The sequence below is a fragment of the Microtus oregoni genome, unplaced genomic scaffold (genome assembly GCF_018167655.1).
Source record: "Microtus oregoni isolate MIOR12 unplaced genomic scaffold, Mior012 000001F_ref0000356, whole genome shotgun sequence".
Lineage (NCBI taxonomy): Eukaryota > Metazoa > Chordata > Mammalia > Rodentia > Cricetidae > Microtus > Microtus oregoni.
In genome coordinates, this window is record NW_024543060.1 from 4,565,240 (window position 1) to 4,589,023 (window position 23,784).

General features: G+C 40.0%; 1 protein-coding gene across 12 annotated transcripts in view; it reads right to left on the minus strand.

Annotated features, from left to right (window-relative positions):
* Nucleotides 1–23,784, minus strand: part of Hmbox1 (homeobox containing 1) — a 135,488-nt gene that overhangs the window by 55,023 nt on the left and 56,681 nt on the right. For all 12 annotated transcript variants that reach the window (XM_041672731.1, XM_041672715.1, XM_041672781.1 and 9 more), the window contains exon 4: nucleotides 20,176–20,261. In XM_041672731.1, coding sequence (XP_041528665.1) covers nucleotides 20,176–20,261 — 86 coding nt within the window. The remainder of the gene's footprint in view (nucleotides 1–20,175; nucleotides 20,262–23,784) is intronic.

Below are 23,784 nucleotides of genomic sequence, written 5' to 3' on the forward strand. Positions count from 1 at the left end.
CTTTTGATGGGGCTCTGGAATCAGTCAAGTCAATGAGGGCTCTGATAGTTTTAGTTCCCCAGTGGTGATTCTACATGACTGTGTAAAGAAGTGACAACTTGAGGAAACTCCTTAACACTACCCTGACCACCACAACAAGGACGTACGCAGAAATTATCTATAAGTCAAACATTATGTCAACAAAGACTTTAAAATATCTTCTAGAATTAATCTGCAAACTGAGTCCGTAACCATGAGATATCAAGATGATGCCCAAGTAACACTACTTGTCAGATTTACATTCTACATCTGTCTAAGAATGATATACTCTAGCAGATACTGTGAGAGAGAAAGATCTAGTCAGCAAAGTTTTATTTCTCATTATTGACACTAATAAAAAGATTTAGAGGCTAGGAAGGGAAAGGTCATTGAACACACTGTCTTCAATAAGCTTTTGGGCTACTTACTAAATCACTGAAGTATCTTAGACCCATCTCCATTAGTAGAGAGGAGCAAGAATTGGCAGACTTGTGGACTTAGGTTACAGCGTGACCTCTCAAGAAAGTTCAGTAGCTAAAAGCAGTTTCCAGATGACTTTCCTTCAAACAACAAACTACCCAACAGTAGTTCTCTGCTATTGCTAAGAGCTTCTTGTCAGCGATTAGAGAGGTGGATGATTTGCACATATGAAAGTCAAAAGAATGTTCCAAAACATTCAAGAATCACACACTCATTCTGGTCACTATATTCTTAAAAACCCAATATACAACTGGCAAAAATCAGATAAATCTAGAAAGAAAGGAAGGAAGGAAGGAAGGAAGGAAGGAAGGAAGGAAGGAAGGAGGCATTTCCAAAAGATCATCTGGCTATGTTAGAGTCTGAAATTTCTCAAAGTCTCCAAAGCAGTGGTTTTCAACCTATAAGTTGCAACTCCCAATATCCTGCTTCAGATATTTCATGATTCACAATGGTAGCAAAATTACAGTTATGAAGTAGCAATGAAATAATTTTATGGTTGGGGGGTCACCACAATATAAGGAACTGTATTAAAGGGTCACAGTATTAGGAAGGTTGAGAACCATTGCTCCAAAGGGTTAAAATACCTACTGTGGCAACGGGACATCGCCAAACACCACTGTGCCAACAGGAGTCTAAAGCTATGGTGTTCAAGAGGATGCAGGGCTACCATGACATTAGCAAATGTTAACTAAAAGCAAGACCTCAGGATTTTTCAGACCACGTAATAACTCCTGTTAGAAGATAACTATTGAGAACATGGGAGGAGAAGCTACAAGGAACATTATGAAGGAAAGTTCTCTGACTAAAAACTTTTACTTTTCATCTAAACATTTGTGTGTAGGTGTGTCCAGTGCACAAGGTCAGAGGACAACATGGGGTTTCAGGACTGAACAACACGGGGGTTGTCGGGCTTGGTATCAAGTACCTTCACCCAAAGAGTCATCTCACTCATCTACCATCTTTCTCTTCCAAAGGACAAGATTCTTTTTGTAAATGCTCCCAAGTAATCCCCAGAGATGGATCCCTGTGGTAGAGAGTCCATGCAATGTCTGTTCTGGCAGCTAGTGCTGTTATTATTCTGGACAATTAAATTAGCAGTGTCTGGCAATATTTTCAGCAAAATCTAGCTTCAGGCACCATGGTATCTTTTTTATACTACTCTTAAAATAAGCATGAAGAAAATGGCTGGGCAGTAGTGGCATATGCCTTTAACCCCAGCACTTGGGAGGCAGAGGCAGACAGAATTCTGTAAGCTCGAGGCCAGTCTGCTCTATGGAGTGAGTTCCAAGACAACCAGCGCTACACAGAGAAACCCTGTCTCTATGAAATCAAAATCCATTTTCTTGCCAACCAAATAAAACCATTCAAATGGATTTCCTGCTGTTGTCACATAGGTAAAAAACAGGGAAGTTAAAAAAATTGTTAAGAAAAAGTATGAGATCTGTTAGCTTGCTCCAATATTAAATTTTCCTCGCATTAGAACACACACAGAATTAACCAAAGAGCTCACAAGGTGGGAGAACTAGTTGTTCATGCTGTGGCAAAGGTGGCAATAGCCCATCAAAATGATAACAGTAACAATATACTTATTTTCATTACAAAATATTCCCATGTTTTTAAATTTTTTTCTTTTCTTTTTTGGTGTTTTTTTGAGACAGGGTTTCTCTGTAGTTTTGGAGCCTGTCCTGGAACTAGCTCTTGTAGACCAGGCTGGCCTTGAACTCACAGAGATCCGTCTCCCTCTGTCTCCCGAGTGCTGGGATTAAAAGTGTGCGCCACCATTGCCCGGCTAAATTTAATGTTTTTTAAAAGCTACAAAAAAAAAATCAAAAATCAAAACTAACTTAGCAACAATAAGCCATTATACTTAGTGTTAGTACAGCCATGGGAATCATATATGGCAGAGCTATTTTCAAAAACAAATTGACAATTTCCACAAAAGGTAAATTCTGGACATACAGCCCATAGAAATGAGTACTTATCCAGCACAAACATACTCAAAAGACATGCACCAGAAGCCTCAAAAATGAACATTACACATAGCAGCCCATGGTTCAAAAGCTGAACAGCCATCAGCTGCAGAATGCAAATACCATGATATCTGTGTCCTCTACTTCAGACTGCCATAGCACAGGAAAAGGATAAACTACTAGTATATGTACCCATGTGGGCAGACCTCACAGAAACAAAGCTGCTTCCCAAACACCAGGCACAAAAACCATACACTACACTATCTATAGGGATGCAAATACTGGTACCCATGTAGGAAAAGAAAGGTTGAGAATGAAAGTTTATGTGGCAGCCAGTGATGCTCTTTACTGATGTGGAAGGTAGGTGCCTGTACTTCATAAAAGTCATCAAGCTGTCACCTACTGAACATACTTAAATTTTAAAAAGATCCCCACAAATTTCTGAAATTTAAAAAGTAGATAGAATATATATTAATATGTAATATACACTTGATACAAATCAGGAAGTACATACTTTTATGAAAATACAATCTTATATGTTATGTACCACATTTATATCTATATAATCAAAAGCTTACAAGCACACACTATAAATCTAAAATTGTAAACTTTCCTACATTTCTACTTCTACAGCTTCCTTAATCTTTCTATAAATGTTGCAATTTCTGTAATTTGACACTGAATATTATAGTTTCTTGTTGATTCTTTTAGAAATACTGTAATTAAAGTGAATGAAGACTTATAAAAAGGCCACTTTTGCCCTCTGTCTGCAATTGACCGACTTAAAAACATGTCACACAAGTTTCTCTCTTTGTAATTATGAATTTAATAAAACAAAGGGAGGGGCAAGTAATACAAGCTGTCCTCCTGACCCACCTCAGACTCAGACAACAATGCAAGAAATAAACCAGTACAGTCAGCCATTTCCAGAAGGGGCACTGCAAACAGACGGCTAAACAGCAAAGGTCACACTTGGAAATGACTTTTCTCAAGGGCTGGTTTGAAAGCTCGGTGGGACTTGGCATTCAGGTCCCAGCAGCTTCTCTTCACTGCCTGTCAGCTCTGCTACTTCCCTTGGGAGAAAAATTCCCTGACACTTCCTGCTGTAGAAGAAAATCTCTGTAAAAGTTTCAGCTCTTCAAAATCCTCTTTTCTACCTCTGGTGGGGCAGAAGTAAAGACAAATTTACATATAACTTATTACATCCAAAGGAGGTGGAAACAGTCTTGAGGTCCCATTCACATTACCTTCCGAATTTCAGCTGTATTGGCTGCTTCCAGGAGCTTAAACACCCACTCCCTTCCACTAGGGGGCTCTCAACCATAACCCAGTCTCCTAAATCTTAATGCTACCCCCTACCATTCCATGTTTTGTGTCCTGACAAATTTATGGAATATGACACTACTGGCCATTCATATCATTGTCCTTGGAATGAGGGATGCAGCTCCTCCAGAAAAGAGCATCTCTTTGACTCCAGGTGCTATGTTAGCTCCCTACACATCAGTGGTCCCTGGGATTCCACACTTAAGCTCCTGCCTTTGACCATCAGAACTATCAACAAAAATGATTTAAAATGTAAATGCAAGAGACTCTCGGGGCACAGTCCGTTCTTGAAAAGCACCAGCGAGGCACTCTCAATGAGAACTTCTCATAGATCGACACAGCAGCCTACCTCATTCTCCACACCACTCATCTACTTGTCTTCCTGTGTGAGTTAGCTCAGTTTTACCTACTCTCTTCCTGAACGCTTAAATTTTTGTCAAATCTCCTCCTTCTAGTCATCATTCCTGCATTTTGGAATCTTAACCTGGACAACTGAAAGAACTAATGACATAAGTCACCCCAGAACCATAAACTATAAAATCCTCATGAATGTTCCTCTTAAATTAGACCACTGCACATCTCTCAGCAATTTTCTATTGCAGAACTGCTACCATTTCTCTAATTCACTTTTACAATGCAATTAGATGTTTAAATATATTTTGTTATATTTGAGTCAGAGTCTTATTAGATAGCCCAGGCTGGCCTGGAAGTTACTGTGTCTCAAGCCTGTCCCACACAAATAATCTTCCGACTTAACCCTACTGAGTGATAGATTATATAAGTGAGTGTCACTGCCAAGCTCCTGATTCAATTTCTAAGCAAAACACGAATTTCTATAAAAACTCAAGTGTGTTGAACACACAGAGGAAAACAGTTCTTTCCTACCACTTTCTTACTTCCTACCTTAGAGTCATCCTTGTTTATTTGGTATGAATGCGTAAGACTTTCTCAATACATGTAACATAAACTTATGCATACATAGAGTTTTAAAGAGCATACAATTTACGATGCTACACCTACCTTTGCCCCATGTCTTGGAATTTTCTCCATCTTCTACACTATATGTCTAACCCTCATGTAACCCAGGTGACAGCAATCTCATAAGCCCTCTTGCTATGTTTTGTACGGACTTCTTTCAGTTGTATTATCTTTTGTTGTTTGGATTCCGATTGATTGGAGACAGTGTCTCACTCTGTAGCCTCGGCTGGCTTTGAACACTTGGTAATCTTTCTGCCTCTGCCTCCTGAGTGCTGGGATTAGGGCATGAACCACCATGACCAATCTCGGGGTCACTTTTTATGGACAATTTTTAAAAAAGACTTATTTATTTCTATTGTGTGTATGAATGATGTGTACCCACAAGTGTGCTTGATGCCCATGGAAGCTAAAAGAGGGTGTCACATTCAATTTTTACGCTTAAGCTTAAATAACCTGGCTAAGCTGCTCCTGTATTTCTGACCTATATTGCTGTCTGGAATACTAAAGACTTATGTCTCAAGATGCTAATAAATTCTGGGATAAAGGTTTATGCAGCAATAGATGATTAAGACAAACACTTTGGCTCTGTGACCTTGTTTTCACTGTGACCTTCACACCAACTTCTGACCTGCAGTCAGCGTGTTCATTCTGTCCTGACCCAGACGTCCTACTGTTGCTTACTCAGGCCTAGGTTTAACTGGATTTGAGATTTTTCTCATCTCCCAGTTTTCCAATTCTAAAACCCTGTATGTCTGTTATAAACTGAGGTATATTCTACAAAGAGAACAAATTCCTATGTATACAATGAGTTTTGAGAAATGTGTGTGTGATCACGGTGGGACTGAAAATACAGATTTCTTCTTGCCTCTTCTTGGTTCTGTGTTCCACTCAATTTAAAAATTTCACCTTAACTCTTGGTGGCCACAATCTCACCACGGAGTTCTTACCAGTACAAGCTGATTGGTGCTGTATTAGCCTGGCCTTATCGGCTTGAGTGTCTGTGCCCTAGTTTCATATGTGGAGGACATTGTTACAGGGATAAAATTGGAGTCACTGTTCTTTAGAATCTGTTCAGGTAAAGCCAGGGAAACAGTATAGCAAGAATCTCTACCATGACAAGCCTCCGTGAAAGGAAAGAAAGCGAGACAGCTTCTAGAAAAGCACTGACCGCCATTCTCAAAGCCACCCTCTCCAAAGCTGTGCAAATTACCGAAGGCTTACTGTGCAGGTTTGGTTCTTAGCACCTACAAGGTAGCTGCTCACAAGCATCTTTAACTCTTCTAGCCTCCACGGGCACCAGGCACACACCACTCCCACACACAAAGGAAGTAAGTAAGTCTTAAAAACAGAATAAACAAACAAACTCACTGTTTAAAAGGTGACCCGGAAGCTGGCCAAGGTGACTCATGCCGTAATCCCAACACCCAGGAGGCAGCGGCAGAAGGATTACCAAGTGTTCCAAGTGTTCAAAGCCAACCAAGGCCACAGAGCGAGACAGATCTCCAATCAATCAAAAACCAAAGAACAACGCAACATAACAAAACACAATTCAAGAACAGAGAAGTGTCCATACAGAAACCGAGATGATGGACTCATTTCATAAAGATTATACCAACGTTTTTAAATATATGAACAGAACTTAAAGTAAAAAGAACAACAGCAAAGGATGAGAGAAATGTCTTACCCTACAAAAACTATCAAGAGAGACAATAATTATATGGAAGAACCAGATAGAAATTCTGGAGTTTAAAAGTATAAATGAAAAGTTCACTGGTAAGGTTCCACAACAAACAGGAAGTAGCAGAGGTGATCGGCTCAGCACTGCAAAGGTCAACTGAGATGACATTATGGGGAACAGGAGATGGGAACGAGCACCTGGAGCAAAGCTGCACAGACATACACATGCCCAATACACACAAGACTCTTAGGATACACAAAAGTTAATAAAGAACACTGAGAAAATAATGACTCAAATCATTGAAAACTGGATGAAAAACCTTAACATTTTAAAGGCGTCCAGTGATCTTCAAAGTATGTTAGCCAAAAATCCACACCTACATACACCATCAATCTCTCAGACCTCAAAAGAAGGGTAGTGAGATGTCTCAGCACATAAAGGTACTTCCAAGTCTGGCATGCTGAGTTCAATCCATGGGATCCACATGTTGGAAGGAGAGAACCGATTTCCACAAGTTGCCTTATGACCTCTACCCATGACCCATGGCACGCACGTGCCTCCGCCCATGCATATAAAATAAACAAAACTGCCGGGCGGTGGTGGCGCACGCCTTTAATCACAGTACTCGGGAGGGAGAGGCAGGCGGATCTCTGTGAGTTCGAGGCCAGCCTGGTCTACAAGAGCTAGTTCCAGGACAGGAACCAAAAGCTACAGAGAAACCCTGTCTCGAAAAATCAAAATAAATAAATAAATAAATAAATCTGTAATAAAAATGTTTCAAAATCAAGGATAAAAAAGATGGAAATAAAAAAACATTATGTAGAAAGCAAGCTCACAAGGGCTAAAAGTGGGCTTCTCAGAGAAGCCATGGAAAGAGACTTAGGACACTGCCTGAGGGACAAAAGTAATGTGAGAGTACTTTCCTGAAAGGAATATACAAAGGACACACTGGGGTATAAATAAAGGACATTAGACAGACAGGAGTGTGGATACACTGAAGACAGAGAAAGTAATGGTGTTATGGGATGCATCTAAAAATGTTCCCAGTGGATGGCTTTTGAGAGGTGAGGCCTTATAGATTAATACACCAATAGTAATCTTTAGTGCAACTGCCAAAAAAAACACACCTCAAACTATGTAACAAATAACAAGGGATTTAAACTTACACACTAGAAAATATTCACTTAACAAAAAGAGGAAGCAATAAAAAAGGAACTAAAAGGCACAAGATGTACAGAGAACAGGGTAGATATAAATCTTGTCTATCATTAAATTACATTAAATCTTAATGAATTAAATATTCTAAAAGAAGACAGAAGCCAGCAGAACAGATAAAAAACACTATATATTCAAGTATGGTCTGCTCAACCAGAGGCCACACTGGCCACCAGAACTCCAGGTAGGTCACCTGCCTGCAGACCTCTCCCATTCTCTCAGTGCCCTCCCAACCTTACCTTAATCCCTGCACCCCTTCTTGTAGCCATGTACCAGAACCCACCTTGGGTGCAGACCCCCACTCAATTACAGGCCACACTGACCATAAGATCAGTGAGGAAACAGAAACCAAGGAACAAAACACCTATCCAACAAAGACAAACTCAGAAACCAGCACCTAGACCTATAATCACCCCAAACCCAGACGCCTAAACACCAGTAAGAACAAAATCAACAAGAGCCAAGGCACTATGTCACCACCAGAGTCCAGCTTTCCTACCACAGCAAGCCCTGAATAGTCCTGACACACAAAAAAAGGATCTTAAAACATTATAAAGATGATAGAAGTCCTTAAAAGGAAATGAATAAAACCGTTAAAGAAAACCAAGAAAAAGCCTAGGGGTGGTGGCGCACGCCTTTAATCCCAGCACTTAAGAGGCAGAGGCAGGTGGACCACTCTGAGTTTGAGGTCAGCCTGGTCTACAGAGTGACTTCTAGGACAAGGACAAGGCTACACAAAGAAACCCTGTCTCAAAAAACAAAAACAAAAAGCCAAGAAAAAATAGTTGAAAAAAATGTAAAAAAAAAAAAAACTGTTTAAGACTAAAAATGGAAATAGAAGCAAAAAGGAAAATGCAAATTAAGGGAATCCTGGAAATAAAAAATGTAGATAAACTAACAGGAACTACAGAGGCAAGCTTCACCAACAGAATATAGGAGCCAGAAGAGAAAATCTCAGGCATTGAAGAAATGATAGAAGAAACATACATCAATCAAAGAAAATGGTAAATCTAAAAAATTCTTGACACAAAGCATTGAGGTAATCTGAGCCACTATGAAAAGATCAAACTTAAGATTAATAGGAATAGAAGGAAGAGAAGAAACCCAGCTCAAAGACCCAGAAAATATTTTCAACAAAATCATACAAGAAAATTTCCCTAACTTAGAGGAGATGTCTATAAAGGTATAAGAAACTTACAGAACACCAAATAGATTGGACCAGAAAAGGAAGTCCCCTCACCATATAATAATCGAAACACGAAATAGACAGAACAAAGAAAGAATATTAAAAGCTATAAGGAGAAAAGGAGCAAGTAAAATAAGAAGTCAGATCTATTAGAATTACACCCAACTTCTCAATGGAGACTCTAAAAGTCAGAAGGGCCTGTCCTGCAGCTGAGACTACTATAACCAGCAAAATTTTCAACCTGGATAAAGTTTTATATTCCATGATAAAGTCAAATTTAAATAGTATCTATCTACAAAGCCAGTCCTAGAGAAGGTACTGGAAGGAAAAGTCCAACCCAAGAAGGTTAACTATATTTATGAATATAAAGGAAATAAATAATTGCACACCACCAAAACTAAAAGAAGGAAAGCACACCCACCCACCCCCACCCCCACTAAAATAACAGGAATTAACAACCATTGGGCATTGTTATCTCTCAAAATCAATGGACTTAGTTCCCCAATAAAGAGATACAGACTAATGGAGTGGATGTGAAAACAGGATCCATCCTTCTGCTGCATACAAAAAAATACCTCAACATCAAAGATGACATTACCTCAGAGTAAAGGGTTGGAAAAAGACTTCACAAGCAAATGGACCTAAGAAGCAAGCTGGTATAGTCATTCTACTATCTAAAAAAAATAGTCCTTAGTGGGGACTCCTAATAATGGAGAATATGGAACCTGAACTGTGTGTCCATTTTCTGTAACCAGGCAAAGCTCCAGTGGTGGAAGTGGGACACCAACCCAGTCACACAACTTTCTACTTATAGTCTGTCCTTCCTTGAAGGTGTGCTGGAACAATGTGCTGGAGCACAGAACTTGTGGAAGGGGCCAACCAATGACTAGTCTAATTTGAGGCCTGTGACAAGAGAAGGAGTCTATGCTCGACACTGTCTGGATGACCCAAAACTAGAGATAATAGAGCCCAGAGATGTAGGGTAGAACCAAATAAGACTGACAAAAATAATAAATAGATAAATAAATAAATAAATAAAATCAATAAAGCAAGAAAGGGAAGGAAGGAAAGCGTGCCCAGGTTAAGGTCTCCATTGGGTCCTTTCTCTCGGAGCTCAGAGAACCCTATAGAAGAAAGGGGGCCATAGGAGTTAAGGACACTAGGAGAACACTGCCCATGTAATCAACTAAGCAGAGCTCATGCAGTCTCACAGAGATTGAAGTGGCAATTTTGGAGTCTGCATAGGTCTACACTAGGGCTTGACGTGTATGTTATAGTTTTTGCCTTGGTATTTTGGAGAAACTCTTTACAGTTGGAGTGGGATTTCTCTGAAGCTTTTACCTCCTCTTAGACTCTTTTCCTTCTAGTGGGTTGATGTGGGATGTCCTTCTGCATATGAGTTGCTTTTATTGGTTTATTGGTTGATGAATAAAGCTCTTTGGGCCAATGGCTTAGCAGAGTAAAGCCAGGTGGGAAATCATAACACACACACATACACACACACACACACACACACACACACACAGAGAGAGAGAGAGAGAAAGAAGGAAGAGTCAAAGAGACACCATATAGCTACTGAAGGAGAAAGACACCACTGCCAGAACCTTAGTGGCTCATGGCAATACACGGATTAATAAAGATGGGGTAATTTAAGATATAAGCATTAGTAAAAAGAATCTTGAGCTAATAGGCCAAACAGCGTTGCAATTAATATAGTTTCTGTGTGATTATTTGGGTCTGGGCAGCTGGGAAACAAATAATCGGTCTCTGCCTACAGTGGGTTGCCTTGCCCAGCCTTGATGGGAGGGTTTGTGCCCGGTCTTATTGTATCTTGCTGTGTCATGTTTGGCTGATATACTGGGAGGCCTGCCTTTTTTTTGGGGGGGGGCGGAAGGGGGGTATATCTTGGGAAAAGGGGAGGTGGGGGGCAATGGGAAGAGTGGAGGGAAGGGAAGCTGCAGTTGGATGTACTGTATGAGAGAAGAATAAATATATGCTCAACTATATGCTGTCCGTAAGACACAGGTTTCATATTCAAAGACAAATAAATTGGAAGCAAGATTGGAAAAGACAGATCATGTAGAAAGCAGCCACCACCAGACAAAATAAACTGTAATGTAAATCTTAAAACTATGGAAAAAAAGAAAAGGAATCCTCAATGCTGAGAGAATTCACAGAGCTGGCCATGTAGTATATGCCTATAATCCTGGAACTTTAGACATCGAGACAAGACAGTCAAGTGTTTCAAGTAAGCCTGAGTTACATAGCGAGACTGCCTTGAACACAAACACACAGTCAATGCATAAGAAGATATAACAAAAAGCATATACACAAAACAGAACTTCAAAAAACTTATGAGAACTGAAGGGAGAAACGGGTAAGACTAATAAATGGTGATACCAATAATCGCACTTTCCAGAAGTAAAATCATTAGAGATCAATAAGGAAACAAAGTCTAACATTCCACCCAACACGTGAAGAAAACACATCGCTCTCAAATGTTTACCAAGGTGACTTTAACTTTCCTTTAGGCAAGTACATATCTCTCAGTCCTCAAACTACAGCGGGAGTGCGCATGTGACAGTATCCAGAAGGGATGACACTATTTCCAGAAGGAACAAACAGGTGTGTTTTCCAATTGCCATGAAATCTGGAATAGGGAACTGTGGTGGAGTGCATGCCTAATATGCACAAGTTCCTGAGTTCAATGAGAAAACAGAAGGAAAACCCTTAGGAAATTAAAAAACATATGGAAATTAAACAACACTTTCCTAACCAATGAGTCAAGGAAGAAACCATAAGGAAATTATAAAATACTTTGAGATGATTAGAAACAAAGAACCCAACATACACAAACTTTTGTAATAAAGGAATCAAGGCGGTACTTGATGGAAACTTAAGTTGTAAATACCTTCTGTCAGACACACTGACCAAGAAAAAGATGACTCAATTATTAAAGCATGAGTGAGGTGGGGCTTATCTCTGCAGAGATAAAAAAGAGTCCTAAGGAAAGAGTGTCGATAATGGTATGTCAACTAGGTCTATAACCAAAACAAAGTGAACAAAATCTTAAGGAAAAAACAAACTACCAACTACTCCCAACTCCATTCATGAGTGCTGCTCCAACCGCCATCAAAGGAGGGGGGCTAAATTTATTTTTTATCTATGTTCATGTTATACAGTTTAGGACTATAAAACTGTGATCAACATATTTGGTTGTGAGTAGCCTAGCTCCATAAAGTCAATCTGGAGAAAGATAAATGGGCAATGGATGCTGGTCAGAACTAAGCAGAGCCTGGATTCAAAATCCTGATTCAGCTCCTTACTGGGTATGGGACAGGACAAGTTACTCTCTGGAAAGCAGGTGATAAACTAACCCAGGCCCTACACAGCTGCAGTTTCATGGTTGGCCTCAGACTACACACATCCTGCCTGCATTGACCTGCCTAAGTTTTGGAACCCTGACTACAGCCAACAAGAAGCTACCCGTTGAGTCAGACAGCCACCTCCTTGCCTTGGTTTTCTCATCTGTAACTGTGGAACTTCACACCTGTTTCTCAATTATATACAGCAGTTAGCACAGCATCCAGCACTTGGTAAGTGTCACATCAGTTACAGCTAAAAATAAGGACTCTTAAAAAGAGGTTTGGTCTGGAGGGTGCATATTGCTACCAAGCAGAACAATTGGCTCTAGAACTCACTGCAGTCATTTGCCTAATGATAAGGCCAAACCAGAGACTCAACACACAGACCAACAAAGATTAAGAGATATTAGTCTTGAGATTATAACACACACAAATATTTCAAAGACACTCTATCTCCTAGGAAAATCAAAGGAAACTGGTGTAAGGCCTTCAAAAGTCATCTAAGCAGTGGAAGAGACTGGGAGGAAAAGGCAATCTTTCTGTTAAAAACTGTCAAAAGAAAACAAATAGAAAATAAAATATTCTAGTTTTTAAAAGGACACAAACTCAAAACATTAAAATAAAAATTGTCTTACTTCAAACAAACAAACCACAGAAAACAAACAAACAAATAAAGACATGAGAGTAGACCTGTTATAGCCGGGTGGTGACGACACGTGCCTCTAATCCCAGCACTTGGAGAGCAGAGGCAGGCGGATGGATCTCTGTGAGTTCAAGCCAGAATGATCTACACAGTGAGTTCCAGGATAGCCAGGGTTGTTACACAGAGAAATCTTGTCTCAAACCCTCCCCAACCCCCGCAAAAAGACCACGGTACCACATATCTATAAAGTCACAGCATTGAAAGAGTTAAGGCAGGAGGATGTAGGGTTGGAGACACACTGAGCTACATGGTGAATTCCAAACTAGCCAAGATGACATAGCAAGACTCTTCTGCTTTTTAAATACAGAATCAAAAACGTTGGCTTCTACAAGTTCCTCATAAAAAACAACAACAAGTCTTTGGTTTTATTATATTATCTGGGATAGGCTCTTTAAGTGAACAGGCTCAAAAGCGGGACACTATCCACACATCTGTCCGGAAGACCTAGAGACAGTCACGTGGGTACAGCTTAGCCTGGGGCGAACTCTTTACCATCTCACAGGAAGTGCCTCCTGACTTACTTCCTAGGACATTGGTATCCCCCTTCGGACATTTATTCCTGTTTTGTTTTTTGAGTATTTATTGTTTGTTTAGGGCCTGACCTCACAAAATTCAGGCTGATCTTGAGTTCGACCAAGGATAATTCTGAATTCCTGATACTACATGGCCTCTACCTTCTTAGTGCTGGGATTATAGTCATGTGTCACCAGGCTTAGGTTTCTTCTGTTGTTGTTTCTTTCTTTTCCTTTTCTAAACGTGCACTGCTGTTTTGCCTGTACTCATGCACGTGGCAGTCTGAGGACAACTTTCAGGAGTTCTCTCTCCCCTTCCACCAAGTGAGCTCCACGGATGGATCTCAAAGTCATTAGGCTTGGGGAACGAGAGCCTCTGCTCAGGAAGCTGCCATTGCTCCCACTCCCCCCCCTCAATTCACTATTACTTAATGGTAAGAAAAAGTAAAAATATATTCTGGCAAGAAATTATTTATCTCACAAAGGGACATTACATTTATGTACAGGTTTATTTGTTAGTTGGAGATGAAAGAAACAGAAATGAGGACTGCAGAGTGCGCCCTGGAAAGCACAGCGATGCTTCACCTTCGTCAGTCTCTTGCAAGCCTAACGGGCATGTGAAGCAGTTTAATGTGGTTTCTGATTTAAGCCAAATAGGGAATATGGTTCTCACTGTAAGATTGGCAACCAACCTAACTTCAGCATAGAAACGTGCAACCCTCCACACCGCGCTTGAGACTACGGAAGCCCAGAGGAACACACATGCTGCAGCGACTACACAGGCTAGTTTAAAGCAGCCTCCTCAGGAGCTCTCTGCACTTGAGCTTCTCAGCCACCACCAGAGTGAGAAAATACGGGCATCCCACATCAGAGGCGGGTTTCTTCCCATGCAGGAAAATGGTGTGCCCACACATGCTGGTTTTACAAGCAAGCAGCTTATCCAGAATTTGAAGAGGAAGATAGAATAAAAAGCAGTCTCCAAGGGCTATAAAACAAGAAAAAGAAAAAAGAAAAAAAAAAAAAAACAAGAAAAAGCCCCTCATACATGACACAAAAACACTTCTAACACTGTAGAGAGAGCCTGCTCAGAACGGGTGGGAAAGCCTCTGGACAGAAACTACAGCTCCAAACATTTAATTTGGAAACAGTCATTATCTCCCACCTCAAAGCCTGCCTGTGTAGACAGATAACAGACAGTTTTCAAACTGGATATCTACTTAAAGTCAGTGAAATTCTGATTAAGTCTTGTCGGATGAGCAAATGAATTATTTCTGACTATTATAACAGAACAATTCCACAGTCTGATTTAGGCTCTAGAAACACTGCTATTCTAATTTATATATAAATTCTACTTTTTAATATCAACTTTATTCATAACTGACAAGATTTCAAAGTAATACATCCGCTAGTAGGAAACTGATAAGACGTGGTATCCAGACAACCAGATATTACTCATCAGTAGAAGAAAATGAGTGCTTGAGCTATGAAGTGACACAGAGGAACCTTAAATGCAGTTAGTCACTGAAAAACCCAGGTGGACGCTATCAAGACTTGACTCCAATGACAAGTCCCTTTGGCAAAGATGCGTGATTGCAGTACTTAGGGAGAGCAAAGAACAAACAGGCAGGGCACAGATAACCTTGAGGGCTGTGATATCATCCTGTGTGGTATGTTAATTGTGGATACACATTGTTGACCTCTGTCAAAACCCCAATGGCATGCACAATACCAAGAGGAGGCCTACTGTCAACTAGGGGTGCTAGTTCCTAGCATATGACATATCAGCATAGGTTTGCTGACTGCAACCAATGGGACACTGTGGGCTGTGACAGTGGAGGAGAGACTGGGTACGCATGGTGGACCAGAAGATATTTTGGAAGTCTCTCAACTTTCTGTTCAATCTTGTTGTGAACTAAAAACTGCACTAGAGAATAAAGTTTAGTTTTAAATGTAAACTGATATCTTAGTTGATTTATAACACCTGGTCTAAAGTTCTGTGATTTAAAAAAAAAAAGAGCAATACAATTTTTTTGCAATTGTAAAATAGTTGACTCGTATATAATATTTTCTTTCTTCACTTTAGAGAAATATAACAAGGGAAGTGGTTTGATTGCGCTGGGAGTGAAATTGCTAGATCTAAGTAGATATGAGTGCCAAATGTATGCAGTTTAAGAGCAGATAGAACTGGACAAGTGGGGAAAAGTGGAGCTGCTATAGTGTGGATGTCTATGCCCACCTCAAGCCTTTTATTGAGATCCTCGCCTTTAAGGTGATGCTCACATGTGGGGGCCTTTGGAGGACCAAGTCATATGGGCAGACCTTCGTGAACAGGATTAGCACCTTCACCCCTTCCACCATGAGAAGACCCAGCAAGAACGAGGAGTGTATGAACCAGAAAAGCAGGCAGTCCCCAGGCATGGAACCTGCTGTAGCTCAGGGTTTCCTGGACCCCAGAACCATGAGAAATACATCTCTATGTTTGTATACTACCCCGTTTATGACATTTTGTTACAATGACTAAGAGAACAATTATTGAGTCAAAGTCCCACATCTTATAAGTAAGGAAAATGAGGCTGTGGGTCACAAGATGATTAAAAGACAGAAAAGAATGAACTCAGTGTCTGCTTACCCCAGCAATTCAACACAATTATAATAAAGTTCTTAAAATTCAGAGATGCTAACATTTTCTTCTCCCATGTATTCATTTTTTTTCCCCAGAAGACATGACACCAATTAGTATATTTCTTTGGCTGATAATACTCATCAACCTTTGTATATTTACTCATTTATTCCCAGAGGTCATTAAATTTTTTTTGTTTGTTTTAGAAATTCTTAAACAGCCTAAGAAAACATTTTACTGACAGTGAATGTAAAATGCAAGTGTTTATTACTAAAGTCAAGGCTATGCTCACCACCCTATCATTGTTAGTGAGAAGCTAGAATCTTGGCCGACCTCTTGCAGAGGTAAAAATCCACCCATGGTGGGAGCAGCTGCGACTGTGACGGAATCTACAAATAACATGCTGGGAATTCGGCAGGCACTGTTATTATATCCTGTTTACACTGTCATTTCTCCTATCAGCAGGATATTATTTATACAGACCCCACCCCTGCACTTCTTGTTTATCTTATTATAGAAGCCCTCCAGATCTATAAAAAGCAGCCTCTGCATTTACTTCTGGAACAGCACATGTGTTGGAATTTTGCACCTTGCTATACTTTTTTATTTAGCATTTTCTGTTGTTAGGCACCATCCGCTCTGATTTTATCTTAAGGTTGATTCCACATATTAGAGTTGAACTCAAATGACTTTCAGAGAATCTGCTATAGAACAACAAAAAAGCATGTCTAGGTAATGGCCAGATATTCCAGGGATGGGAAGGCTTCCTAAACCAGGCTCACCCTCCCGAGTGGGTCAGTCATAAGGGCTTCACTAACTCATTGTTCTTCCCAGACATGAGAGTGCTGTTTCTGTTAGCTTCCTGGCTGGACAGGCAGGGACACAAATGTGATTAATTCATAATACATGAGAAGCACAACTCAGTGAGTTAGCCAATAGATAAAAAGTAGATTAGCCTGCTTATTAATTTCCTCATTTTCCTGTTTTGTAGATTAAAACAAAATAGCAAAAAAAAAAAAAAAAGTCCTGCAACTTTCTTACCCACAAAAATGTATAGGACTGTTGAGCAAGCAATCATCCCTGAAACAGTGCCTCAGTGTACCTTTTGACATGTGGTTTGAGCTAAACACACCCAGCTCCTTTGTGCTTCAGCTAGATCTATCAGATGGCAAGGTAGGTGTGAAATGTTCCAGGTAAAAGGGCAGTGACAGACCCTCTGAAGAAACTGCATCACTTAGGTGAGGATTAAACCAATGTCAGAATATCAGAATGCCACCCTAACAGAATGAGGTGCGGTTAGTAGGAACGGATAGAGTTATGCTGGGGAGGTAAAGGCCTTTTAGTAAACCAAGAATTTGGTAGCATGGAAATGAGCAGGATTCTCAAAACTACAAGTTGTTAAATTCAGCTGTGTGAATATACATAATAGAAGACGGCAATAAAAATGGATGCATTTTAAGAATTATAACGCATTATAAGAATTTCCTGGACTGGCAGAATGGCTCGGTGGATAAAGGTACTTGCTGCCAAGGCTTATGACCTGAGTTCAATCCCTGTAACACACGATAGAAGAAAAATGAAACTCTTACCCCAACACATACACTGTGACACTCATGCAGGAACACACACAAAAATAAATGCTTTTGTGTTTTTTTGTTTTTTTTTTTTTAATTTCTTGTTTTAGACAATGAAGAGCCAAAGGTAGGTTCACAGAAATGTAAACCCAATCCTTTGGAACAAAAACAAAGAGGGAAACCTCTTTGAGGTGAAGCTGAAATGGGGAAGACATTTTTAACAACATCCCATCATTACGGTGGTGAAAGAAAGGCCATGTGTACAACAGGTAACAAATGTCTAAGTGTATCTCAGCTCCTCCTTTCCCAAACGGGGGATGGTATTACTGAATGAGGCAATGATAATCAATGCCTACCAACTGGTACTCATGTTTGCAAAGTTTTCCAGTTTCCTAGAACAGTCCTTCTCCAATCTAAATCACTTAGGGGATCTGGCTGAAATGTAAATTCTACTTCAGCAGAGGTGCCATCATGTATTCCTACATCTCTAACAAGTTTTCAGCTAATGCCAAAACTGCTATTTCCTGGACTGTATTTTGAATAGCAAGATGTAAAACATCTTTCAGTTTCCCTTTCTAAAATGGAAATATTTGATATACTGTGTTTAACTCATTATGAAACAATGCTTTTAGATATGCCACCCTATCTGGCATAAGGAAGACCTTTATAGGTATCTTTTTATGATTTGCAACAATGTTGGACACTCATCCAAAGCCACTATTTTACAAGTCTAAGACAAGGGCTGGCTCAGAGGGTAAGGGAATTTGTCATAAAGCCTGGCAAGGTGAGTTTGATCCCAGGATTCACATAGTAGAAGGAGAGAACTGATTTACTCAAGCTGTCTTCTGTCCTACACACACTCATGCCTAAGATGATTCAAGATTCAGTATATTCAGTACTCAGAAATATTCTCTTCTGAACAAAAACAACCTTGCGATTCTATCATGTTACAAATTCGTCTTGCTCCCCTCCCCCCCGGCCCCACATGCACCCAGGTTTGCAACTAGGACATATATTGCTTATAGTCCTAGACTAGAGGATAAAGTAAAGGTACAAAAAGACAAGATCCCCATCATGGCATAAACTACCACATCACGAGTTTCAGTAACACCCGCACGACTTGCCCTCATAGTGTGTTAAGCACTATAACTTAGTTTAAGATAAAGATTAATAATTTATCTTACACATCCCACTGGCAAATACCGAAAGACTTTTTTTTTTTTTGGTTTTTCGAGACAGGGTTTCTCTGTACCTAAAGACTTAAATAATTAAATTCACACACCTTTCTTTACCATTAAGACTTCTATATAGAGGACATGTTTAAAAGTCTTTTTACCAGTAACAAAGACATTGTTTATAAAAGAATATTACTGGTAAAATATATACACTTGCATGTATGCATAAATATAAAGGGTTGGCTGACATAGGTACAGGGAATGAAATACTTTTAACTCTGAAGTTACATTTTTAAATCAATTACTAAGCAGGAACAACCTCTTAAGAATATTTACTTCAGTATGTACCAGCGTTTCCACCACAGAAGAAACATCTGGAGGAGCTCAGATGCCAACCTGTAACCACAAAGTATGAAAACTGAGGCAAGGGCTTAAGATGCCCCAAGGCATAAGTTTGCAACTGTGAGCAAAAAGGAGTGGTGATGGTATTACTTGCACTGTCAGTGCAGAAAGTATAATAACACAGCAAATGTAAATGTATTAGAAGAACTTCTGGTTCCTCTAGGACTTTATAACTAAGGACGGGCACACATGAACAGTGATGGCATACCTACACCCAGATTCAAGAGTTCCAAAATGATACATATATACCACATGTCAGGGTGAGGTCTGGGTCGGGTGGAGAATGGGATGGGATAGAAACAACAACAAAAAGACAATGGTGACCCTCATCTTCTTAAGAGGGGTGTGAGGAAAGTTTTCACATACAGAAAAGGTCATTCAAAAGACAGTTTTCAGTAGGGGATGGGGAGGTTCATATATCCCAGCCGCAAGAGGTCATTATTAGCCACAGAGTGAGTTTGAGGCCGGCCTCAACTGCATGCATGCCACCCTGTCTCAAGAAAAGACAAAAAACAACAAACAACAACAAAACCAAAGTCCCAACAACAAACCCCCAAAACAAAAAAGGAAAACAAAGACTTGCGTTTTCCTCATGAGTCACTTTTTACTTTGATAAAGTCCTAGATTTAATTGAGGGGACTGCAAAGCTTTTAAAAATAAAGACACAGACAGCAGCTGGTGTGCATGTGTCACAGGCGCTATCATAATCAAGAGGAAACGACATCCCTGTTTCAATTATAAAATAGGGATTTTTTTTCTTATTATTGACGTTACAAAATTTACTAACATAAGTTTTAAAAAGAAAAATGACTGGAGCATGTCCGTGCTATCAGAGACACTGGTTTAAATCCCAGGCTCCCGTCACCATGCCCAAGCCGAGAGGGCTGCAGCATGGAAATGTAAGCGATAGTCCAACACCTGCACAGACGGCAGAGACGAGACATGATTCTAGAATAAAGGGCTCTCCGGCTCTTACCTGTTACCTGTGCAACAACTGCTTGGGAAATCCTCCGATTGGCAAGAAAGGCTTTGATTTCCTCTTTTATCACACTGCTGTCCCTCCTAACAAAAACAGAAGACAAGACCAACAATGTATGTTGAAGGTAGAAATCCTCATCTTTGCTAAAAGAAAGGTGAAGCAGAGAGGTGGGGAGAACACAGAAAGGAAGGACACAAAAATAAAAGGGGAACAGACTAAACTTAGGTGAAAATATGAAATTACAACAAACCAAGAAACACCAAATACTCCAGTCCTGAAACATCACACCATCAGACAGACACCTCAGTGAATGCCACTGTGGATACAAGTCTCATGTGGGAGGACCATTAATTGCATGCTGTGTATGATCTAAATTAGGAATACGGTTACCATATGCAGTATGTATGGTCTCAATATGGGGGAATAAATCATACATAGAAGTCCTGGAAAAATAAAAAGCAGCAGCATTGAAAATCAGCTGGAAGTAGATTGTGGGTTTGCAGGTTAATGGAGGACCTGCAGAAGTGACACTCATCTTAAAATCTTGGAAATACTTAAGGGGCAGAAATAAACAACATTTAGCATTGTAAGAAACACCCTTAGCTGCTTCCTCTCCCTCCCTTCTGCATAAGTTCTTCCCCAAAGATTGTGGGATGATTTGAAATAGTAACAGTTTCATATGAAAAGTAATTATTAATTTCATATTACATGTAAAAAATACACAAAATAGTTAATACTAAAAACTATACTATTCAACCTTGGTAGAATATACTCTTGGTCCACTACAAACTATTTAGAAAGTCAGCATGCATTCATAGACCAGACATCCATAAGAATAACAAAGAACAACTCATTCTTTCACCAAAACAAACAATAAATAAAAATTAAATCGGAGCCTAAAGACTATAAAACCAGAACACTGTTTCTTGTTCAAGATGAAAACTGACAGAATCATGGTAGCTTATCTAAACAAGGTCAGCAGATTGAGGAACTCGGCTCAAGTCCGTCTGCTGCCATCTGCCCTCATATAAATCACAAACTAATAATCTTTCTCAGATGGACCTTTGCAAATAATTTTTTTAAAAAAATCATTCTTCCTTTTATTTTTACAAACATTGTATAAACTTCCCATACCGTATACAACTACTACGATTCCATATTAAATTTTTTTTTCATTTTTTGATGCAGGGACTCAATCTCTCTCTCTGTCTGTCTCTCTGTCTCTGTCTCTGTCTCTCTCGTTTCTCAGTGTAGCCTTGGCTGTACTGGAACTCGCTCTACAGACCAGGCTGGCTTTGAACTATTCTCCTACCTCTGCCTCCTGTGTGCCGGCATTAAATGCATGCACCATTGCCTGACTGGAACTCACTCACTAAGCGAACCTGAAACTATTCAGTCCAGGTGGTGCTCAAACACAAGGCAATCCTCCCATCTCAGTCTCCTGGTGTTAAGAGTACAAGCTCCATGTTGGATTTTGTCAAGAAAGGCTGTGGCCATTTCTCTCTCCTTCTCTCTCTCATTTTTAGTTTCCTGAGACACGGTCTATTAGCACATCATGCTGGCCTTGAATTTACAGATCACCTAGTCTCAGCTTCCTGAGTGTTAGGTGTGTAGCTGTGTGCTACCATTCCCAGCTTTCTCTCTTGTATAGTGTGTCTATACCATACCGCTGATTTTGCCTCTTGGCAAAGTCTAAAACGTTAACCACTAGCTATTCACAATAAAACCTTTGACCCTTGATCTAAGACAGACATCACAAACTTTTAAAAACTCAAAAACTATTTTGTGAACAAACCACAAATTTCATAGGGCTCAAGTCTCACTGCAGATTGAGTAGAAAAAGAAGTATCCTATCAGAACATGATACCATTCTGCAATTTCAAGTAGCTAGGTCTTTCAGTCCCTCACCTGGAAGTGCTATGCCCTCTGTTGGGGGTGCCATGCTCCCTGTGGAGCTGTACTCACCATAGCCTGCACACGTGTGAGTCTCTGCTTCTCTCTGAGCCCAGAGCTCAGAGCTCACTAGTTTGCTTAACTGGCTGGCCAATGAGCTGCAGGGATCCCCTCAGGGCTAAAGGCACAGGCCACCACTGCCTGATTTTTTTGTTTTTTATGTGGGTGCTGAAGACATGAACTTAGTTCCTCATTTCTGTGCAGCAGGCACAGCACTATCTGGGCCATGTCCCTGCTTTGGGATATTTTGAAAAAAGAGTAGAGATGGGATATTGAGTATCCAATATGTAGCTCTATAACATCCCTGAGTTACTGATTGGAAATCACAGTCAAGCGGTAACAAGAAAACAAAAATTTAGCTGCCTAATGTAATATTTAAAATTTCACAAAATTATTTAGATTCCAATCTACATGCTGACTACATTTCTTTCAAAATGCCTGTCTCTGGACTCTGGACCAATTATGAGCAAGAGACGACTTTTAGCAGTAGCTATTTCAGACGGCTCTTGTACACAAACCAAATAATTTGTCTTCTGACATAACTACAAAATTAAGTTGAATTTTTTTATATAAACTATTGCATTTCAACATACCAAATGATCTTGGAAAATGAAACTATATTTGAGAATAATTGTTTAGATTAAATTTAAAAATGTACTTTTATAGGCAAAATGAGCAAATGGTATTTTCTTGACTAATAATTTAAAATCAAATTTAAACCAACTCATTTTAAATCAAATGCACCTAGAGCAGACACTAAATCATAGAGAACAGATAAACCCAACTATGTAAGCAGCCTAAATTACTCACAGCCTTGCAGCGTGGCAATAAGGACTGCAGCAAGACAGGAGGAGTCCCCAGTGTTCAGAGAGCAGCAACCCACTCGCCACCTCCAAGAATCCATTCTTATATGTTATGCAGGTTTCTAAAGTATTCACAGTAAGTTTAAACAGACATTCTTCACTGCTTTACCATAGATACTTTTTGAAAAACAATTAAAAAAAAGATTGGGGTGTGGCTAAAAGCCTAAATGCCTAACTAGCATCATAAGACCCACCCTGGTCTCAATCTCCAGCCCCCCCACTTCTTAAAAGACAAAAACATTAGAAGGAAAGCCACTTAATAAGGTTGGGCTCTAGCTTTACCCTTTGTGAAAACAAGAACATTAACACACTCATCCCAAAGATTTGCATTTCTATAGTGTATATTAATTGTGCAAAATAATGGGTCTCACTATGGCATTTTCACACATGTGTATAATGCACTTTGATCCAGTTCCTTGGCTGCCATGCCCCCATCCTCATCCCTTCTTCACTCTCACTGGTTCCCTTCCTCTCCCCTTCTCAACTCCAGCTGGTCCTTTCCCTCTCCTCTCCTCCATTCCTGTTGGATTTTCAGAGGTCATGGATATAGCCTGTGGCAGTACGCGTCCCCAGCATGTACAAAAGACCCTGTGTTCAATCTCTAACATTGGGGGTGGAGGAGCCTTTAAAATGTTCTTCCAAGAAATGACATAAAAAACTGAATGATAGGGGCTGGAGAGATGGCTCAGTGGTTAAGAGCATTGCCTGTCCTTCCAAAGGTCCTGAGTTCAATTCCCGGCAACCACATGGTGGCTCACAACCATCTGTAATGAGGTCTGGTGCCCTCTTC